Source organism: Leucopleurus acutus, assembly GCF_964270905.1.
Source record: "Leucopleurus acutus genome assembly, chromosome: X".
NCBI classification, from domain to species: domain Eukaryota; kingdom Metazoa; phylum Chordata; class Mammalia; order Artiodactyla; family Delphinidae; genus Leucopleurus; species Leucopleurus acutus.
Genome location: NC_139148.1, coordinates 84,905,941 through 84,929,417, shown reverse-complemented (window position 1 = coordinate 84,929,417; position 23,477 = coordinate 84,905,941). Strand labels below are relative to the sequence as shown.

The 23,477-nt window shown below is 37.2% G+C and overlaps 1 protein-coding gene across 2 annotated transcripts; it reads left to right on the top strand.

Moving 5' to 3' along the window:
• Window positions 1-13,695: 13,695 nt before the first annotated feature.
• On the top strand, window positions 13,696-14,508 carry LOC309978470 (zinc finger CCHC domain-containing protein 17-like; the record flags this gene model as incomplete). 2 transcript variants are annotated; one of them, XM_082864958.1, is made up of 2 exons in its annotated part: window positions 13,750-13,909; window positions 14,011-14,508. In XM_082864958.1, the coding sequence occupies exons 1-2, from the start codon at window positions 13,871-13,873 to the stop codon at window positions 14,506-14,508; spliced, it is 537 nt and encodes a 178-aa protein (XP_082721084.1). In that variant the 5' UTR covers window positions 13,750-13,870. The 2 variants fall into 2 exon arrangements, with proteins under 2 accessions (XP_082721083.1, XP_082721084.1); XM_082864957.1 differs by having other exon boundaries at window positions 13,696-14,508.
• Window positions 14,509-23,477: the final 8,969 nt, after the last annotated feature.

The following is a 23,477-nucleotide window of genomic DNA, read 5'->3' as shown; positions in this document are numbered from 1 at the left end:
AACGTAAAATAGATAGCTAGTGGGAAGCAGGTGCATACCACAGGGAGATCAGCTTGGTGCTTTGTGACCACCTAGAGGGGTGGGATAGGGAGGGTGGGAGGGAGCGAAATGCAAGAGGGAAGAGATATGGGAACATATGTGTATGTATAACTGATTCACTTTGTTATAAAGCGGAAACTAACACACCCTTGTAAAGCAGTTATACTCCAATAAAGATGTAAAAAATAAATAAATTATTTAATTTTTAAAATAAAATAAAATAAATAAAAAATCACAGGAAATTTACAAGATTGGAGATAAAATAATTTATTATTATTATAGCCAGTACGTTTGGAAATGTTGAACACCTTTTTCATATGGAGAAGATGGGAAGTTATCTCAGTTAAGATTTCTTGAGATGGAGCTTCATAACAGGCCTATGGATTAGAAGCTGAAATTAGAGGATACTCTTTGACTATGTTATTATTTACTTAATGCCTGTACCTTCCATTTGCACTTAATCACCTTCTTCTTTAAAATGCTAATGCATTATAATCTGTAAATGTATTTAATTTAAATTTACTCTATGCTTCTAGATACAGTAATTCTACACAAGTATGATAAAACATATCTGTTTGTGACACCCTAAGAAACTTTGAGTTAATCATTCTCAAACAGAGCTCTAGGAATGAAGAACATGTTCTGCTTCCTTGTATCATTCACAGTTATCATAGTGCTTCATCCATAATAAGCAATCAATTGATAACTGTTGAGTGAATGAAAGAATTACAGTTTTATTCATGTTGTTTTCTGTAGAATAGTTACTTGAATGACTGGTGAATCCAGCAATTGTATCTCTTTGGGCCTTTGCCTCCTCAGATGTTAAATGTAAAGTGGATTATCCACTAACCTCTTTGCAGGACTGTTGAGAAATAAGAAATGCAAATGTCAAATAATTTGTACCCATAACATTCGATGACTATTTGGAAGTAAAGTTATGCAGTGATATTTTAAGTTAGGATTCTGTATTTTTGAATAGCCAAGACAGGTAAACCACCAAAATGTCCATCAACAGATGAATGGATAAAGAAGATATGATACAAATACACAATGGAATACTTCTCAGCCATAAAAATGACTGAAATAATGCCATTCACAGCAACATGGATGGACCTAGAGATCATCATACTAAGTGAAGTAAGTCAGAAGGAGAAAGACCAATATTATATGATATCACTTATATGTGGAATCTAAAAAAAGTAATACAAGTGAACTTATTTACAAAATAGAAACACACTCACAGACATAGAGAACAGACTTGTGGTTGCCAAGGCAGAGTGGGTTGGTGAGGGAGGGAAGGAGTGGGAGTTTGGGATTAGCAGATACAAACTCATATATAGAATGGATAAACAGCAAGGCCCTACTGTATAGCACAGGGAACTATATTCAATATCCTGAGATAAACCATAATGGAAAAGAATATGAAAAAGAATGTATACATATGTATAACTGAATCATTTTGCTGTATAGTAGAGATTAACACAGAATTGTAAATCAACTATACTTCAATAAAATGAAATAAAAAAAAAGATTCTGTATTTTTCAAATCTTAGTAGTTTCTATTTAAGTAAATATCTAAAATGGCGTCTTTGGAGAATCATGCTAGATCTAGGTGATACCAAACACCCCAATGAAAACTGAAAATACTGAACAATATCTAGATATTTTTCATGTATTCATAAAACAGCTACCATATACACAGAGTAATTGGATGTGTAACCATAGAAAATCTGACTTCCAATGATATGTCCTGAAACTGATAGGTGGCATATAACAAAATTTTTTGAACTTGGCAGAAAGAACATTTAAGTTTTCATGTAGGGCCTTGACATAATAAAAGTTTAACCATAGAAAGCAAAAATGCCCATTATAGAAGTTTATTTCTCTATGACTTTGCAAATATCATTACCTTCATTCAAATAATGTATTTATTTCTTTATACTGGGAAAAATCAAAAAGATCAAAGCAATTCCACATTTTTAGACTGCAATTTCACACATGTATAGTAAAGCATAACTATTTCTGACAGTTTTAGAAGTTTTGAAAGCATCATTACCAGACAAACTCTAAGAAATAAGAACACATTTTTGGTTTTACTCTTTTGTTTCTATATTTGTTATTATTTATACAAATCACTGTGGTTAACTGAGAACAACATTTAATAGGTCCCTTGCACGTTCACATATATGCTTTTGGAATATCAAACAACTTATATATACTCACGGAAAGTGACAAGCAAAGGCTAAGAGAGGTGGTGGTAAAAGGTTGTAGTTAAAATTATGCTCTCTACTTACATTAAAATTGTTAATTTTTACCACAACATAATTTCCTGGCTATCAAAAGATTAATTGACTTTCTTTTAAGAAGATTCCTTAAATTATGTATGCATCACTAAAAATAGTGGTGATGTTTCAATATATTTGGGAAATTATCATCTAACACGAATAAATCTGATAAGATGTTTAATAGATAGGAAGATGCCATCACCTATTAAACTATCAATTCAGGGACAGCCAAATGGGATTCTTTCTTAGACCCTTTAAATCATTTAAATTCAATCATTTTGGGTCATTTTTTTCAATAACTAGGCTTTAACATGCATAGCTTATAGTAGGTACTAATATATTTAAAATGTTTCAGACATTGAGTACACTGTATCACAAAGCCATTTTCTTCAAATTAATAATACAAAGCTTTCAACTTCGTTTAATTTGGCATGTAGACAAAAATACTGGGAGATAGCATAAGGCACTCTATCTACTATCCTTTCTCCACCCTTCAGGCCAGGCAAACCTACAAACCATTCTGAGGCTCTTAGATCTAATTGCTAAGCAGCATAGATGCCACTTATTAGAGAAATCGAGGAGGAATCAGTAATCTAGAAACCACAATTTGATTGGAAGTAGGAATATCATTAATGCACACAATTCCCTTACTGAACATTACTAGGGCATCTAAAGTAAAGGGAAAGGAAGTGCTTCTGAAAGAGGAACTTCTGTGGTTCCTTTGAAAAAGAAAGCCAACCAACATGAGTTTTATAAAGTTTAGCAGCATTTTACTCCCTTCCATCTTACGTAGTATGTTAGTTGCAGAATCATGATTTTCTCTTGGCTATCCTTTATGTTGCCTATGAAAAGTCTCCTATGTGTCTGCTCTGGCTGCTATTCTGTGTGTTCTTGAAAAACGCCATTCAGTGGTAAAGATCAAGCAATTTTGTTTGCCTAGAGGATTGACTTTCTACCCCATCAGGTCTGGCTCTTTACTTTTTTCCTGCTGTATCTCCTGATAATGTGCTTGAAAGAAACCCCCAAATACCCTTGGTACCAGGTTGCCTGTCTTGCCTAGCCAGAGGTATGTGGTTTTTCAAGATAAACTGTAACATAATAGCATTGTCACATTTAAATCTCAAGCTGTGGAGTCTAGGAGTAAAGGCATATCAAATCTGGGTATTATACAAGATGTTGGCATATATAAGATGCTATCTCGAATCCATTAGGCAAGCATTGTGCAGGCTGGTGGGACTTGCAATGAATAACCAAATGATGGTTTGGCATGGAGGGCAAATGGGTGTGCAGAATCAGCACAATCCATGAACAGAGCTTTGCTTTCATCGACTGATGTCTGTACCAGTGTTTCAAGGCATGTTGGTTAAAAACACTGTCAAGACTGATGCTCTAGGGACACATCCTTTCAAAGTGGTGTTTGCCAATAAATGTGCAGCTGTCAAGTTCTACAATTTATTATGGGTTTTGACAGCACAAGAAATGTTGATGGATTTAAAAAAAAATCTTGAAGGGGAGGGAACACACAGGTGAAGAGAATGCCTTTCTTCCTGTTGCTACCTTATTTGGTTATGAGTACATTATCAGAAAAACAGAAAAGCTCATTTCCTCATCTTCAAAATGGCACCCCTTGTAAAGCAGTTGTATTAGATATCAGACAGCAGGACAAGAATGGGGGCAGAGGCTAAAAATGAATGAAAGAAAATTGATACCATCAAAAGAGGAAAGAAATATAAGAAAGGCGAAACAGCTAAATAAAAACAGTTTTTGTTTGTCTTGGAAAACATGTGAGAGGGTGGTGAGCCTGTAATTCAGTTTAACAGCACAGGACTGGAACAGCCTGGCAAGTAGGTCTGGGACTAGAAGGATGGCAAGCTGAGAATTGCTATCATTGTTCAGCTATTCCTTCAGAGAAGCCCTACCAGGTATGTCTCAAAGGAATCCTCACAATAGCTACCTGCAAGCTAGCTAAAAGCTGGAAACCTACACTGGTCTCTTTATCATCATTCTTGAAAATAGAGGGAAGGGAGTATTCCTCGTGGTAAATTTAATCCACGTTTCCCCAGCTTGGAGGTCTCTAATGAAGGTGGGTTTGAGTTACAATGACAGTCATTTCTGACTCTGAGCTCAATAAAAATTGACAATAGCCCATCCCTTTGCATCCTTCCATTACCACTTAGCAAAGCCTTCTTGGGGATCAGCACTGTAATTGTCCTGAGCAGCTGCTAGCGTGCATTTATCTGCTCCATCCCAATGTAGCCTCTACTCCAATGCTCTCAGTTGACCATGGTATAATCTGGTCGTGGTATATCTTGGTATAATTTATCAATCATTTAAAAACGGGGGCTTCCCTGGTGGCAGAGTGGTTGAGAGTCCGCCTGCCGATGCAGGGGACACGGGTTCGTGCCCCGGTCCAGGAGGATCCCACATGCCGCGGAGCAGCTGGGCCCGTGAGCCATGGCCGCTGAGCCTGCGCATCCGAAGCCTGTACTCCACAACGGGAGAGGCCACAGCAGTGAGAGGCCCGAGTACCGCAAAAAAAAATGGTTAAAACCATTCTTATAATAATCTTGGTATAATTTATCAATGTCTGATTTTCAGGACTCCTCCCACAACCATATGGCTGTTGTAACTACTAATTAGGATCACTATACATCCTGGATAGCCCAAGACAATCTCAGATTAATTCTCTTGACCCAGCAAAATTTTTTACAGTGTCCCCTTTCATTCTCAAAAGTGCTACCTTCTATTGGAGATGGACTTTCTTCCATCAGTCTGTAATTCTTGTGCAATAAGGCTTCCAAATAGAACAGTCTAACTCAGTTTCTTACAGTTCTCAGACTTTTAGAATTCTTCTGCCTGTCTTGTTCATTCAGATTTGTCCACCCCATGATACAGCAGAAAGAGCATAGATTTGGGAGCCCAACTGATTTGTGCTCAAATGTCAGCTCTGGTACTTACTAGCTAAGTGGAGCAGGGTAAAGTCTCAGTTTTCTCATCATAAAAGTGAGAATAATAATATGACTTAGCTCATATAATTATTTTGAGGATGAATCAAACATAATATGAGACTAAAACCTGAGCACAATATCTAACATTGTAGAGAATGAATAAATGTCAACTTTTCACTCCCTCCCTCTAAAGATGGAAATGTAAAACAGCTTCTCCAGGGCTTAGGCCAGAAAACATTCACCTAATGATATTTAACAACTTACTCAAAATTCTCTCTTCTCTCTTCCTGTAAGACAATTTCTCTTACAGGATAGTGAATAAATTCCTTACCCACTGAATTATTCCCTCAGTGGTTAGAAGTGACCCCTTACCCCTCTCTTCCAGCCTATACTTCAATTCTTAGTCTTAGATAGAAACATAAATTTCAATGAGCCCATTACCATCTCCCTAGGAGACCAATAGGAAGCTTAAACAAAAAGAACTCTTGGGCATCACCATTTTAGTTAAACCAGAGGTCAGCAAACGTTTTCTGTAAACAGCCAAATTGTAAATATTTTAGGCTTTGTAGGTCATACAGTTTCTGTTACAACTACTCAACTCTACCGTTAGAGCACACAAGCAGACATAGATGATTCGTAAATGAATAAGCATGGCTGCGTTCTAATAACACTTCATTTATGGACACTGAAATTTGAATTTCACACAGTTTGAATGTGTCACAAAATAATATTCTTTTTTTACAATCATTTTTTTAAATTAATTTATTTATTTGGTTGCACCGGGTCTTAGTTGTGGATCACCAGCTCCTTGGTTGTGGCATGCAAACTATTATTTGAGGCATGCATGTTGGATCTAGGTTCCTGACCAGGGATTGAACCCGGGCCTCCTGCATTGGGAGTGTGGAGTCTTATCCACTGTGCCAACAGGGAAGTCCCCCAATCATTTAAAAATGGATCAAACCATTCTTATCTCATAAGCAGTACAAAAATAGGCAGTAAGCTAGATTTTGTCAATGGGTTTTAGATTGCCAATCACATAGTTTGACTCTTGGTTGTAAATGGCAGGAAAACAAGCTCAAACCAACTTAATCAAAAAGGAATTTATTAGTTCACCTAAACAAAAGTCCAGGAATATATGTTTCAGGTATAGCTTGATCCAGGGGTTCCAAACAGTGTCATCAGTCTCTGTCTCTCAGTTTCTCAATCTTCCTCTCCTTCATGTTGACTTGATTCTCATGTCCTGATTGTGTTAAGATGGCTGTTCATATTTCTAGGGCTTTTTCTTCCATGTTCAAATATAGAAAAAAAGAAAATGAGTGTTCTTCTTTCTAAAACTGTTAACATAAAGTACTGGGTCTGATAATCAGTACTCTGAACTAGATCATGTGTCCATCCCTAATTCAATAACTATGACCAGAGGCATGAGATGTCTCTGGCTTAGGCCAATAGCATATTCCTGTACCTGGGGCTTGGGTGGGATCAACTCTACACAAACTATTCAGAAAATCAATAATTCCCCCAGGGTATTTAAAGACACTTCTACCAAAGAATAGGAAAGGGGTAAGGGTGGTGTTGGTGTATGTTAGAAAATGTAACAATTATGTACCATATACCATAGAACATGCCTGCCTTTCAAGGACATTCAAATTTGGCTCTCCCTAATGCCCTCAAAAAAAAAAAAGTGAACTTAAATATTTTGAAAATAAAATTAGTCAGTGGCATAAGGTTGATCTTTCAGAGAAGGCCATTTCATATATATGTATGTAGGTATATGATGAATAAATAGGCCTGTTTTTCCCTATAAAACAAAGAAGTTAAATTAGACTATGACAAACTTTTCTGCAAAGGACTACACAGAAAATTTGTTAGGCTTTGTGGGCCATATATTTAGTCACATTTTTCTTCTTTTTCCCCCTTTTACAACCCTTTTAAATGTAAAAACCGGGGACTTCCCTGGTGCTCCAGTGGTTACTACTCTGTGCTCCCAATGCAGGGGGCCAGGGTTCAATCCCTGGTCAGGGAACTATATCCCACATGCCACAACTAAGACCCGGGACAGCCAAATAAATGAATTAAATAAAATAAATAAATATTAAATAAATAAATAAAATGTAAAAATTATCCTAAGCTCAAAGGTCATAAAAAACTACAAGCCAGATTTGGCCTGCAAGCCATAGTTTGTCTACTTCTAAACTGGATAATCACTAGCACCCCTTCTAGCTATGCTAATCTATGAGTCTAGGCTTCTGTCTTTAGCAGCTGATACCTACTGCCTCTGCCCAGGAAGGTCTCATCCTTTCACAGAAGTATTCAAATGCCAATGTCACTGTTATCCCCTGCCCCAGGAAGTGTGGTGAAAATATCTAAATGGTTCTGTGCTCACCTGCATCCTTTTTCGCCATTGAATACTCAGGTATCCGTATTTTCACTGTTCCCAAAAGATGCTCTCTTCTCATGGTTTTCTCTCTTACTTGTGAGAAGCAGCTTCTGCCAGGCCAGAGGTGTGAGGTGGCAGGTAAGGATTACCTTTCTAAAATACAAATATGATAATATCACTCTACTGTTTAAAAGTCCTTACTGACAGTCATCACCTTCAGGGCAGAGGCTATACTTCTCAAACATGGCATTTAAGGACCATCACAATCTAACTCCACCTGGCTTTTCAGCCTTGTCTCTCATGACTTTCCTCAACTGCTTTATCCACTACCAAGCCCAGTATACTCATAGTACCCAAACTTGTCATGCATTGGGTGCTTTATATTTTTGCATAATAGTAAACCACTCACTTTGCCTATGATGGGGTTCAGAATATGCTACTCCAAAATATGGTACCTTGGCATATGGAATATTTTAGGGTGAAGGAATTTGAGAAATGGCAGGTACAGGGACTCTCTAACTTCCCCTTATTCGCTGAATCAGGCCATAAAACCCTCTTGTGAGAGGTATCCTCTCCATACCCAGAGGAAAGGAGCATCCTTACCTCTGAAGATGAGAATCTGAAGACACAAACCTTACTGTTTCCCCCAGTTTACTACCCTTACCTCAATATTCTTTTGTCCTACTGCATTTTCCCATGACTTTCTACCCTTCATCAAATTTAGTATAAATATGGTCAGGTTTAACTGTTTCTTTGGGTCTTCATTTCCTTATGAAGGCTCCTGTGTCATGTAAAGCATATATTAAATATATTAAATACATTTGTATGCTTTTTTCCTGTTAATCTGTCTTTGTCATTTTAATTTTCAGGTCCAGCCCCAGACCCTAAGAGGATCAAGGAAAAGTTTTTCCTTCCTATACCTATAATCGGCTTCCTTTTTATCATGCTCTTGAGATCTTTCCTTCATAGGCCACAACCTCTTTGAAGCCTTCATTGCCCCCATGCTTGGGAAGAATTTACTCCCTCCTTGTGTACCTTTATGATCATATTCCTACTTAGTTATACAATGAAATCATACCTTATGTGGGGAGTGGAAGTCTAAAAATATAAGAAAAAAGAAAACCTCACATTAGTTTCAAATTCACCTTGAAAATAAATGTCTTAGGAAGGTTATCCTTCAGGCTGAATAGTAAGTGAAATAGTTAGTTGCCTTGCATGTAGGGACCAAGTTGTATAAAAAATATAACCCTTAAACTTGAGAATCACAGACAGCACAGGGAGATGTTCACACTGTGAGAGGTAAGTGGGAACCTACACTGAGGGAATTGCAGTTTCCTGTCTTTCATTATCATACTAATTATAGGGCCTTGCTCACTTAATGGATTAGGGGACAAGCCAAATTGGATTAGTGCACCAGCCAAATTCTCTCTCTCTCTCACTCTATCACTCAACTTATCTACTTAAATATACTTTAAATATGCACTATGTAGCCTGCTTTCTCCTTCTAACTTGAGATTATAAGATTCTTGTGGGCAGGAATTATGTCTTCTTCACTTTGGATCCTTAGTACTTATCTACTATGACATCTCCTGGGTGCTCACAGGTGGAGCATTATAGAAGCTCATTAAATGTGAAATGGGATTGAATTCCATGTTCCTTCAGTGTTTTCTTCTTATTTCTTTTAGTCCCTAACAAATTAATTCAACATAATCTGCTGATGGGGTGGTGGACAATCTTAAGTGGAGAAAAGGAAATTCTGCAGCAGGCCTTTCCAAAGTAGCCCAGTGATAGTTCAGTTTTGCAAAATGTAAATGACACAATGCTACTTTCTTTCCAACCACAGGCCATATCAAATAATTAGATAAGGAATTAGATGAGACCAAAGTTGAGTCCATTTTAATTTGTCAATAAGGCCTTCTTACCCCTTTCATGATTAAAATCAAGCAGTAAACCTGCTGAACATCATTATACTTCCTGACAGTCCAATAACAAAGCTTTCTAAATACTTTGGACCTCAAGTCCTCTTAATTCATCCAGTCCTTCACATTACTATTCATATGAAATTAATCTCAAATCTGTAAAACTTTTGATAGTTTATCAATACCTTTCCGAATAGCAGGAGAATTTTTATTATTTTTTCTTCCAGTACTGAAATGAAGGACTTTCTGATATAGAATCATCTACTGAACTGCTCAGGGAATGAATTACATGTTGACATTTTGTAAGAATTTTATTTTTCCACTTCTTTCTTTTCTTTTCATAATTCCATGCACTCTCTCTCGTTTTTTTTTTTTTTTTTTTTGCGGTACGCAGGCCTCTCACTGCTGTGGTCTCTCCCGTTGTGGAGCACAGGCTCCGGACGCGCAGGCTCAGCGGCCATGGCTCATGGGCCCAGCCGCTTTGCGGCATGTGGGATCCTCCTGGACCGGGGCACGAACCCGTGTCCCCTGCATCGGCAGGCAGACTCTCAACCACTGCGCCACCAGGGAAGCCCCCATGTTGACATTTTAAGTAGGCAAAGTATTCTGTCCTCTTATCGGTTTTAAGGACTTTGACTTCAAAAACACCATGAGTGATTCAGGAGATGGAGGCTCTCTCATGTTTCTATGACTCTCTGATTCTTGGTCAGATGGTTATACATGAGAATATATTTTGGCTGCCAAAGAATATTCTCCCATAAACAATGTTCAAAAACAGTTTAATAATTAAAGCACTAAATATTAAATAAATAGATGAATATATATGAAAGATATAAATATATGAACATGACTTAATAATTAATTCTTAGTATTTTCGGTTGGTTTCTCCCTAGTGCAACTCAATCAGAGGGAAAGGATATAGCTGAGTCAAAACTCATGTAACAAACTAAATGACTCCTTTCACACATAGCCTTAGCTTAGCTCTGTCTATATCCCCACTCTTCAACCTCTTCTGCTGTTGGACTAGTAGATTGTGTGACAAATGATAAGCTGGTTAACGTTTGTTCTGTGATCAAGTCTAACATAAGTCCAGGTCATTCTAAGGTCATTCAGTAAGCAGGTTGAAGAGAAGGGATGCAAACCCAAGTTGCTCTGATTACACAGCCTGAGCTCTTAGATGCTCTATACTGTCTACCCTATCTCCCTTTGTTTCCTGGTTCTCTAAAGTCAATCAAGCCTGTATAGAACACATGATGATTCTAATCCACCATGATATATAAAGATAGTCATATAAGTGACTGGTTTGGTTCCTTCCTGTTCTGGAACTAGGCCAGTGTGTCACAGCATATTGGACTGACAAATGGTCTTTCACATTTGATTAGGTTGCATGTGCTAGGCAACATGGACAATGAAATGATGATGTTAAAGCACGTTTTTGTTTCCCCTTTATTAAAGATTTGACAGACTAGCATCCAAATAGCTATAATACAAAGCAAAAACATAGGGTTGTAAATATCTAAGGAATGTAAAATCATAATGCTGGAATACTTAATACACAATTCAAAGACAAAGGTACGTTAAAAGGTTTGTAGCGAGAATTATCTAGTAAGGAACTGGCGAAAAGAAAAAATGTTTCTCTTGGGTGCTTTTGGGATTGATGATAGGATAAGCTGGGAAACAAATTACCATGAGTCTCCCTTTGTATGACAGGAAACACATACTCTTTTTTCAAGAACAGCAGGGAGTGGATCTTCTTTTGCCAGTGCTTCAGGGGTCTACCTAGAACTATTGTTTAACCCAGTGGTTAGAAAGTTTGGCTCATTGTTATTTAAGTCTATTTCCTACAAAGCTACTCTATAGAAAAATGGATCGACCAAATGCAAACCTTGTTTTTCTTTTTAAGAAGCAGTCACGTTGTAGAATGCTATTAGCTGTCAGAGGAAACAAAATGACTATGCTGACTGTGCTACAGTTTTCAGACATAAACATAGTATTCAAATCTGCAGACCCTGATGATTTTTATTCCAAGTTTCTATAAAAATTAGGTCAAAGTTATTGTGGGACCATACCAGTAGTATATTTATACATTTTCTCCAAGAGGAAAGTGATGATACTAGAAATGATAGGCATCTAAGTTTAGCTTCTTTACCTGTATATATATTTTTAAAAATTCAAAGTTTGTCCTCAAATCTATTTATAGGCAAATTAAATGGGAAAAGAAATGAACTAAAAGCCATAATAGCTTTGTGAAAACCAAATCCTATCAGAGTAAACTTACCTCTTTCTGCAGCAGATCCAATAGACTAAAATAGGGTTTTGTTTTTTGTTTTCTTTTTTTGAGGTTTTCAATTCCACCCTGCTCATATAACCATCAGTGAAATGGGAAAGTGTGGTATGAACTATATAGCTATTAAACTGGACCACAGTTGGCTCTAGCATCATGTTTAGAAAGTGTCATAAATCCAGGAAATATAATAATTAGGGGTTCAAAACTTCCACTTCAGAATTTTAGAAAAATGACTCTTCTGAGACTTTTAACACCATCATTACTAGTTAGGCTAGAAATTAAAAGATTATACCTGTACTTCCAAACAGGTCAGAATTTTGACATACATAAACAAAAATGATCAAAGAATAATAGAGAGGAATTGATAAGCAAAACAAATGGACTTTCAGATTTTGCACTTAGCAGGAATTCAATAACATCTGTTGATAGATTTAATTTATGTGTTTTGGTGTCATAGCTGTTGATCATTCATTCATTTCACACATATTTAGAGAGGCCTTAGTATGTGCCAAGAACTATTTTAGCTGCTGGAGATCCAGAGGTATCTATTAGGAAATGGGGCTTGTCTTCATTATTTTTCTCCACCTTTTTGATGTTAGATGCTGCAGAACTTTGCTAATATCTTTATGTAGCATTAATTCTAGTTTGTTATTCAAGCAATAAAAACCCAGAACATGAACAAAAATCATATATTTATAGATTTCACCCCTAAGATAGCCACTGGGCTCATTAATATGATATTGCTATCTCTGAAGATGTTAAAAAAATTATTTGGGACTGAATAATCCTTGATACTTTTAGCTGAGCCAGTAGTATGCCTTCAGCCCTGTAATAAACTCATATCAAATCAGGTGTATACAAGATGTTAAAGATTCCTTCCAACTCTGTTGTCACTTCTACATGACGTAAGCATTTTCCAATTGTACTAAATTGTTTGACCCAAAATCATGGTCTTCTATTGTTTCTTTTCACTTGCCTCCTGGGCAAGTCAGAGGCTGGGAGAGAAGTAATCATTTAAGATTTCAAATACAGATAATGCATTTTATGGAGTGTAACATGGTCTTAAACATATCCACAGATCTGTAGACCCATCCCTCTAGATGTGTTCCTGCTCAGAGACAGAAAAGACGTCCTCAGACCCATGGTGAACAACCATCCCAGATTGCCCAGGCCTGTCCCAATTTTAGCACTGGAACTCCCACAACAGGGGAAACCTTTCAGTCCTAGGAAGAAGAGGACAGTCAGTGATATTAAATGCCACTAAGTCTTATCTTGACAAAAATTTTTGTCAGAGTATGAGATAGGATTCCACAGGTTAGGACCACTTTTTACCATTAGTGAGTTAACTACATTTGCCGGGATGGCAGGAGGGAGGGAGGCAATCTAACTCTGATAATTTTTGTAACAGCTCTTATCACCTTTATCAATTTGTTTCTCTTCTTATGTACACATACCATCATTATAGTCATTGTGAACTCTTTTTTCAATTCTTGTATGTAGGCCAGTTCACAACAAATTTATAGTTGAAATGTTTTTTTTAACAAGTTTTGTTTTGCCATAAAGAACCTGATTTTAACAATTTAGGATCTATTTTAATTCTTCATAAATCACACACATACACACACGTGTAACCATAATATATATATATAAGATCAGTTATATATATATATATGTATCATATGTATATATTCATTTATATGTTAATTTATAGTATCAATCAACTCTTCCTTACATTTTCACCTGTTTTTCTAAATAGGGTAAAAGAAAATATGAGCATTGTTCACTACACCAAGTGAAAGACCTAATCAAAATTTGAAGTTTGGGTTTCGGTGTTGCGCGCAATGCTGCGGCGAGGAGACCGGACGCTGATACCGAGACACTTGAATTAGCTTTAGCAGAAGAGAAATGGAGGAACCATAGAACATTAAGGATGAATTCAGGAAGACCTGAGACCATGGAGAACTTGCCTGCTCTCTACACTATTTTCCAAGGAGAGGTTGCTATGGTGACAGACTATGGAGCCTTTATCAAAATCCCAGGCTGTCGGAAGCAAGGTCTGGTCCATCGAACTCATATGTCATCCTGTCGCGTGGATAAGCCCTCTGAGATAGTAGATGTCGGAGACAAAGTGTGGGTGAAGCTTATTGGACGAGAGATGAAAAATGATAGGATAAAAGTATCCCTCTCCATGAAAGTTGTCAACCAAGGGGCTGGGAAGGACCTTGACCCCAACAACGTTATCATTGAGCAAGAAGAGAGGCGGAGGCGGTCCTTCCAGGATTACACTGGGCAGAAGATCACCCTCGAGGCTGTCCTGAACACTACCTGCAAGAAGTGTGGCTGTAAAGGCCACTTTGCAAAGGATTGTTTCATGCAGCCAGGTGGGACCAAGTACTCTCTGATACCTGATGAGGAAGAGAAGGAAGAGGCAAAGGCAGCAGAGTTTGAAAAGCCTGACCCCACGAGAAATTCTTCTAGAAAAAGAAAGAAGGAAAAGAAGAAAAAGAAACATAGAGACAGGAAGTCATCTGACTCTGACAGCTCAGACTCTGAGAGTGATACAGGCAAGAGGGCAAGGCACACGTCAAAAGACAGCAAGGCAGCAAAGAAGAAGAAAAAGAAGAAGAAGCACAAGAAGGAGCACAAGGAGTGAGAGTGGAAAGAGTGGAGGGGGTGGTGGAGAGAAGGAACCAGGAGCCTTGTGCCTTGAAGCGCTGGCTCCTGGAAAGACTCAGTAGTGAGAATATGGCCTTCCACCCCATTGACTTCTCTCTCATGGGAGATGGCTTCCCCTCCTGCCACAGGCAGGTTTGGGAGATATCAAAAGTATCTGCCTGAATGAGTTGTTTTCTTATCACTCCAGTCCCTTTGCAAGTGACCCCTGCAGCTGACCCATTCATTCACCCAACTTCCTTCATTCAGCAGAAGGTCCTATTACCCTCTTCCAGCTGCCACTGCCAGAGCCAGAGTCCAGGCTAGAGCCACAGGTACTGCTGTGGAGGTGAGTCTGGCTGTAGTTGGAGAACACAGTGATTGGCCCCACCCTGTTGGCCTTCCTTGGGCTGATTGGTGGGTGATCTCTGCTGCATCCAACACAGGGGCAGAGGGAGACTGGCAGTACTAGGGAGAACATGGTAAGAAGTGGTGCTCACTTTTTCCATTCCCCCTAACATGATTCTACTATGTTAGAATGACAGCCAGGGGTCACAGCCAGAAAACCATTGTTTGCAGTGACTGAGCTTGTGTGTGACGTTCCGCCCGATCACTGAACCAGACAGCTCAAGCCAAGATCATTGCTTTACTTTTATTTACTACAATGTGAATCAGTTGGTTCCATTTCAGGTCTCTGCTTAAATTCCTGGCCCTAAAAAAAAAAAAAAAAAATTTGAAGTTTGGTACATACCCGGACATTTATAGCAAGGCATTTCCAGATCAAATGCGTCTGCTTTTAAGTGAACAAAATCCTAGGCTTCGTCCCAGCATTGATTAACAGGAGGAGTTAGAATGGATTTTTGTCTACAATTTAACTATAACAGCAAAAAGATTTTGAGTGTTTTTGTGGCAGAATGCCATGCTTAGAAACTAGGGTATTCTAAAGGCCCTTAACTGATAATTGATTTTTCAAAGTTATGAACCACTCTGAAAGTCCTTCAATCCACCATTTCCCAGCAACTGGCAGAGTCAGAGATCCACCAGGCACAGAAGCTTCCTGTGTTGAATATTACGGTATAGTTGCAGAGCCAGATTAACTCTACTGGTACATACAGCCTTGACCTTCACAGTGATCCATAGGAAATCAAGAAAAACTATTTAGAAAAATATTTTAATACTTAATAATTTTCTCAGTTTGCTCTAACTCTCAGGACACACACAGAAAAGAAAAAAAGATAACCAACCATTAAGACTCCAATTACAAAAATAAATAAATAAAATAAATAAATTTTTAAAAAATAAAAGGGGCTTTCCTGGTGGCACAGTGGTTAAGAATCTGCCTGCCAATGTAGGGGACACAGCTTCGAGCCCTGGTCAGGAAGATCCCACATGCCGCGGAGAACTAAGCCCGTGCGCCACAATTACAGAGCCTGCACTCTAGAGCCCGCAATCCACAACTACTGAAGCCCATGTGCCTAGAGCCCGTACTCTGCAATAAGAGAAGCCACTGCAATGAAAAGCCCGCACACCGCAATGAAGAGTAGCCCCTGCTCTCCGCAGCTAGGGAAAGCCCTTGCGCAGCAACAAAGACCCAACACAGCCAAAAATAAATAAATAAAATAAATTAATTAAAAAAAAAACTCCAATTATACTTGACTTATCCTCAGGAAAAAAAAGTTTGGTAAAAGTATAAGATGGGAGACACCAAAGAGTTCATTTTGTCTTTCTTATAAATTCTTTCTATTAATTTTAGGTTATATTCATAATCCCAGAACTAAAAGTCAACATCAGTGTTAAATAAATGTGAAAGGAATTTTCAGCAAAATTTGGAAGCAATTTGGGGGTCAGGAGAACCAAAGTCGAGTCTATTGCACTCCAGGAATTTAGAGATGAAATGAGATTTATTGATTTGAGATACATCAAAAAATTTATTGTTACTTTGAATTATAGATGCAGAGAAATGCTGAAGGCTAAAGAGGCAGGTGTGGGGTCAGTATTGCAGACATTATACCATGTATTTACCACACGTACCCATGATCACAATATGGATTACTGAACTGCTTAAAATTAATAAAAAAATATATATCTACTTTCTGTCCAAAATTTAAATAGAAGTCAGATTGACTGCATAAGTATATTTTTAAAAAAATGCTAGCTTAAATATCATCTACATCCCCAAGTTTTATGCAGATGACCCAAGGCACTTTATCAGTACATTTACCAATCATCATAAATTAACCAGAACACCAGGTACCAGAACAAATTAAAAGGCACAACTTTAATAACCTAATGATACATTCATATGTCTGATTTTGATGATGCAGCATTATGCAAGAAGTAAAATTGAGCTGCTTCATTTCAGTTTGCACTTATACCTCTGAAATTTGTTAGCATTCCCTTCAGTTTCCACACTGAAATCATTAAAAGAGTTCTAAAAATCAATGAGACTGTTTGATTTGTGTATCAACCTACTCTGTAGTAGAAAAAAGATAATAATATTCAGTAATCTCAAAATTCTTTAAATTCATTGATTTAAAAGTAGTCTAACTATATCTTATCCCCCTGTGGTTTGGTCTTGAGAATTTTTATCGAACTGAAAAACATGCATTTTCACTTCCATTGTTGCCCATATTTGCTTTAATATGGGTCACCTCAAAGGTTTCTTATCTTCCATAACAAATCATTATGGATTTATCCTCCACAATTTATTAAAACTCTTCTTGAACGTATTTATGTTTTGGAGTTAGTCATTTATCATTCTAATTACTTTCATAGATTTACTACCTGCTTCATGAAAAGATCTTAATTTGCTCTTAAATTAGCCATCTTCAACTGAAATATTGCTCTTGGCTCTAATTTTTATGGGATTTGTTTAAAAAAAGCCCAAATTCACCAACCTGTATATTTCATAATGTTAAAAACTATAATCAAGTCCCTATATTCAGAAGTTTTCATTTTGGTAAACATAGCCTAAATGTACTATAATTTTTAGACTCTTTCTGATGTTCTTAGGCCCAGAGTACTAAGGTGATTATTTGTATTTAGCAGTATCTCTTCACATTGGGATGGTGAAACTGAGATATGGAGAAGAGAAGTAGTATTATGAGCATGGACACAAAATCAGTTTTGCTGCCAAGAATAGGATCTGGGCTTAGATGTTCAATCTAAGGAAGAGAAATTCCCAAGCATGGGTCTTTCTGGCTGTGTCAGAATCATTGGGGATTAAGGGTGCTGGAGCAAATACAGATTCCATGCACATAACACCAAAGATTTTGATTCAGTAAGTCTGGGTAAAGCCCAGAAATCCTGATTTTTAATGAGCTCTCATGTTAATTCTGATGAGCACCCAAGTGTGGGAAACCATTGATATAGTATATCATTGGTGTCAACTAAAATATGGTAAGGGGTAATGATGTGCTATTTTCCAGGACTCAGCCTCCACTGTACTGTCTCCAATATCTCCAACTCATAGCATGTTGAGCCATTCTCTGGGAAATTAAAAAATAATTGAATAACATTACTGTGCTTTTACTGATCTTTCATACAATGATTTAAGATATGTAATGTTATATGTAGCCTTTTGAAGAGTGGATCTCATTTTTTACAGAAGATTCATCTTTTGCATTGGAAGCTGCCTTGTAATACATATCCCAGTGTTTTATTTTCATGAGATGTCTGTGTCAACTGAAGACATGTAAATCAGCACATATTGTGCTCTAGCACAGCTGAATTAGAAACCCATTAAGGGCTGGAATTACGGAAATGATGACCTAGTCTTCAGTACAGCTCCACTAGTCCATACCTCCAGCTGTTGTGTATCCAAGCTATGGCAGGAACATTTGAGTATGATCTTGAGAGAACTTCAGAAAGTTAAGAAAGCTTTGACCCAAATGATTTAGTTTGGTTTTAACTAATTGTGTAGGGTGTGTGTGTGCACACACACGTGTGAGCGTGTGTGTGTGTGTGTGTGTATGTGTGAAGGGAGAGCAGGGGAGAAACACAGAGAGGGGAAGAGAGACTGCGAATGAAGCACGGTAAACTTTTCTTCAAGCTCACATCCGGAATAGTGATGAATAAAGAACAGCATAATTCATTGATGAAATCAAGTTGTATTTCATTCAGTTAGGCACACGTAACTCCTGCTTTGGGGTTTTTGTTTATTTTTCAAAGGTGGTGACTGTCAATGCATTGATTTTTAACTTATAATATCAGAAAAAAAATTGTGTTATAGAATTGATCTTGTTGGGAAAAACCTCCCTTGATAACCTAAACTAAGAGGGTGTGATGCTGGGGGAGTGCATTTTGTTGTTGTTGTTACAAAAGAGAAAATTGTTCTTTCAGCTATAGCAATAGTGTCTAACAGCAACTGCTTCCTGTGAAATTGTTCCAAGCACATTTCCATAAAGAAGGGTTCTATTGTACTCCTTATATTCCAACTCCATCTACATTCTACTCCAGGCCTTGGTGTGCTTTTCCTCCCAACAATTTGGCTATTTAATGTTTGTACAGGCCTATAATTGTTCTGATATCATCAAGCCAATCAATCATAGAATTATTCATTAGGATATCTGCAATCAGGGCAGTGTCAAAGTGAACTATATTCATTTTGCTACTAAACATGGCAAATTAAACTCTTATTGTAATGATGGCATTAAAGTGAATGGTGTGCAATTATATTTTTTTCTCACCATTGCATTATTTTTACTAGAGAAGATAGTAAACATGGGTTTTACTGACTTTAAGACTGGAGCAGAGCTGAAAGAAAGAGGGCAAGGGTATTTATATTTCCACGTGAAAAGCCCCTTATATGGCATTGATGGAAAACAAGTCAGTAAACATTACATTTTAGCAAAATAAGAATGCATGAGCCTATTTTCCATTTATAGTCAGCCTATGACCATGTGTCAGCACAAAAAATAGATGAATGTAGGTGCACTGAGTACTCCAACAGCAACACAAATCCCACAGAAACAAATTGCTAGTTATAACCGAAGAAAAATAATTCACATGCTTACATATTTCCCTCCTAGAAAAAAATGTGCTCTTTTCAAAATTAAGGTTAATACAATATTTTTTCATGGAAAAACTACACCATAACCTTTCATAAATTTGCCTAATATAAAAGGTCATCAGTGGAAAGTGGAAAATTGAATAGCATTGATAAGAATAATTATTTAGTGTTTTGTCCTGTTTTTCAAGCACCTAAAAGTCAAATGTTAATTAAAATAGTTAAATAAATAAGAAGAAAAGTTTAAAGTAAGTTAAATTTATCATTTGCAGCTGTCCTTGTCTTGAATTGTTTCAAGATATATTAGGAGCTCTCGCTCTCACATTAGAATCATTAAAGACAGTTTAAAACGAATTTTCACAGGAAGAGATATTAACATTTTAGTAAAATTTTAATGGGAGATTTTCACATGAGGCAAAACTGAGGAGAAAGAATGTTTAAAGATGAAACTATTAATTAACCAACAATTTTCTGTTGTTCTGATGTTTCTCTCTCAGTAACATTCCCTTTCTTCTAGATTTTGCAATAAGGTCAAAATAACCTTCATTTATTATACTCTCTTTCTTTCAATGTCCCAGTTTCTGGACATGATTTCATGATAGAATGGAATAGAAGAAGATCAGTTAGACCATGGAGAATATTTTATTTATCAAAATACATTTGGACAAGAGCCAAATTCACAAGCACGGCTATGAAAATCTTGGCATTATAAAAGTGTTTTAAATACATTTGAAACATCTTCCAGTCTTCACACTATAGCAGTGTTTCTGTAGTTCTGAAAATAATTCTATAAAATGAATACATCTTAAGAATGCTGTTAAGAATATCACATTTATTTATTAGGCACATATTCAGCCAGTAATGAAGCAAATCCAAATTTTCTCAAACACGAGAAATAAAATTTTGTAATTTAATTTAATAAAGGTAAATATTTTCTCAAACAGTATGTTTTTTCAATCATATTTACTCAAAGGCAAAATAAATTATTAATTCTAAAATAGTCATTAAGATGAACAACTGAAATATATTATAGACCAATGATCTGAATTGTAAGAAACAAATTTTTTTTGTTTAAATAAAACTATTTCTATTGAGAAATAAAAATATATTTTTTTATTTGTTCACTATCTCTGAAGGAGCCTAAAAACTAGGTGCGCATACTGTGCAATGAACAAAAATGCCCTTAATCACACTGCAGAGTTGATTTAGTGAAGACATCACTGTTGGTGCAAAAGGGCCCAGACAGACCACTGAGGAAGGCATTGGGTTGTCACTCTTAGAAGCACTCACTGCCTCTGGGCCTCTAATGACTGAGCAAAGCTGTCATCACTTCTACCCCTGCCAAGATGATTTCCACCCAGTTCCTTTTTTGTATCACTTGTTTCCTATTCAAAATCTAGGGGGAGGGTCATTTGATTAGCAATGTCTAAGTTACGTGCCCAAGTCCTAGCTACACTGAGGCTAGGAAAGGAAGTACCTGGACTTTTCAGCTTCTGTAAGTGGGATGTTAGCTTTGTCTCCTGTGGTGGAGGATTTCATAAACATAAGAAGATAAGGTTAGATCCTGAGTGACCAAAACACAATGACAAATGACGACTAAGATACACTATTGCAACTACCTAACATCAGCATACACTGTTCTTTCCATACCTTATTTTATTTAGGATTGCATAGCTCTGACTTTGTGCTAGGTATTTGTCTAAGCATTTCACTGTTATCCCTTAGTATTTGCAGGAAATTTGTTCCAAGACCCCCTGCAGACACTAAAATCTGTGGGTGCTCAAGTCCCTTATATAAAATGGCTTAGTACAGTCAGCCCTTCATATGCACTTGATGAGGAACCCACAGATACAGAGGGCTGACTCTATACTTACTCATTTAATTTTAACTATAACCATATCAGGTAAGTACTATGTTTCCCATTTTATGAGTTAGAAAACTGAGGTCAAAAAAGATTAATTTTCTCAAGGTCCCAAACCACTGTATGATACCACATTCTTATGTGATACAACATAATTGTTCTTTATACAACCAAAACTGCCTTATCTCTCCAAAAGATATGCAATGGACTAAATGTTTATGCCCCTCCTCCAAATTCATACGTTGAAATCCTAACCCCCGAAGTGATGGTATTAGGAGATGGGGTCTTCGGGGGTGATTAGGTCATGAGGGCAGAGCCCTTATAAAAGAGGCTCAAGAGACCTCCCTCGCCCCTATCCATCATGAGGATACAGTGAGAAGACAGGCATCCTGAGGAAGCTGGCTCTCAGCCGACACCAAATCTCCCACTGCCTTGATCTTAGACTTCCCAGCCTCCAGAACCGTGAGAAATAAATTTGTGTGGTTTATAAGCAACCCAGTTTAGTGATATTTTGTTATAGCAACCTGAGTGGACTAAGACAAAACTTTTGGACAACCAAAAGTTCTTATCACTTACTTCATACAGCTCTAAATCCATGATGTCTTGGTAATGGCCCTTGTTCCTCCCTTTGCATCACAACACTTTCTCAATATTATAATTGGTAAATTTAATGATAACCAAGATACCTCATAATTTTAATGATTATTAACACACCTGGAAAATATTTGGGGAGGTAGAAGTTAGTTAAACTATGCAAAAGCATATAGCACAGTAAGGAAAATGAGGTGGATCAATGCTGTAATCCTCTTTTCTGCATCTAATCACAAAGCCAAAAATGGTATTAACTACTTCCTTGCTCTACTGGCCATTAATTTTCCCTTTTTTCTCAGATAGCACCTCTACTTGCTAGGGCTCTTTACCAGGTCAGGTGAAATATCTAAGCTTAGTGGTTCTGACTGATCAGGATCCTTATATTTTATTTTATCACTGGCCACTGGACATAATAATATTAGAACCTCCTTCATGGGTGCTACTTCTGTCTACCTCAGTTGTGTAATGACAACCTTATTCGAGTTAATAATGTAACCCCATTTTTTGCCTGTTTACTCTATGGTCAGTTAATATTTCTTTCACTTTTCAATTCAGTGTAACCTTTATTGGTAGAAATTTTCCTCTTTTGAGTACTGAGATCTTTCGATCAACAAACCCTAGAGTTGCTATATAAGTACTTTATTAGGTGAAATACCATTCCCACTTTCTCCCATTAGTTCCCAGAGCTGTGCAATATGAGTATGGGAGATGTGGTACCATACCTTGATCATTGGTTCATATCAAATACTTCTGTGCATCCCATAGAAGAGTATGTGAATCTCACATGATCAGTTCTCAGTTGGCACAGTGACTGTGCCTCCAAGAAGGCATACTGCTCCACAAATCAATCTATTTCTGGGTGATGGAGTTCATGGAAAAAACAGTGAATCATATGGGAATCAGCTAATTCATTCCCTTACTTCTTTTTATAAAAGGTGAGTTCTTTGATTGAAGGTCATATTGTGTGGGATACTATGAATGTTTTTATGGCATTCAGTATAAAAATGATGGTGCTAGGAGAAGCATGATGGGCAAGGAAAACATATCACATTTTTTTATGCCAGCAAGGGAAACACAGCCCTCTTCATGACAGAGTCCACTGTAACCATGTGTCTCTAGGTGGCTGACTGTATTTGGGCTCAGCCGTTACTGTAGACAAATTGGCCACTCAGTAAGGCCAACCTTGGTGAGAGAGATTTAATACTATTGATATCAGGCCAAAACTCCATTCCTGCCACTATGGCTATCACCTTATAATAACCTGCAAGCAAGCACTAGGGAGACTGGAGGGAAAAACCCTTACTGTTATTATAAGGTAAGATTACTTTTGTATGATTATTGAAAACCTTTTATTCCAAGGATGACTTTTAGTGGATGTTCACATGGGACACAAACATTCTCACACTTGGTGCCCATTCTGAGAGGTTCATGCAGAAGCCTCTCACTCAAACTTCTTTATCACTAATCCTCCAATCTTTTTCTTTCAAATTCTCTGATCATCCAGCCAAAC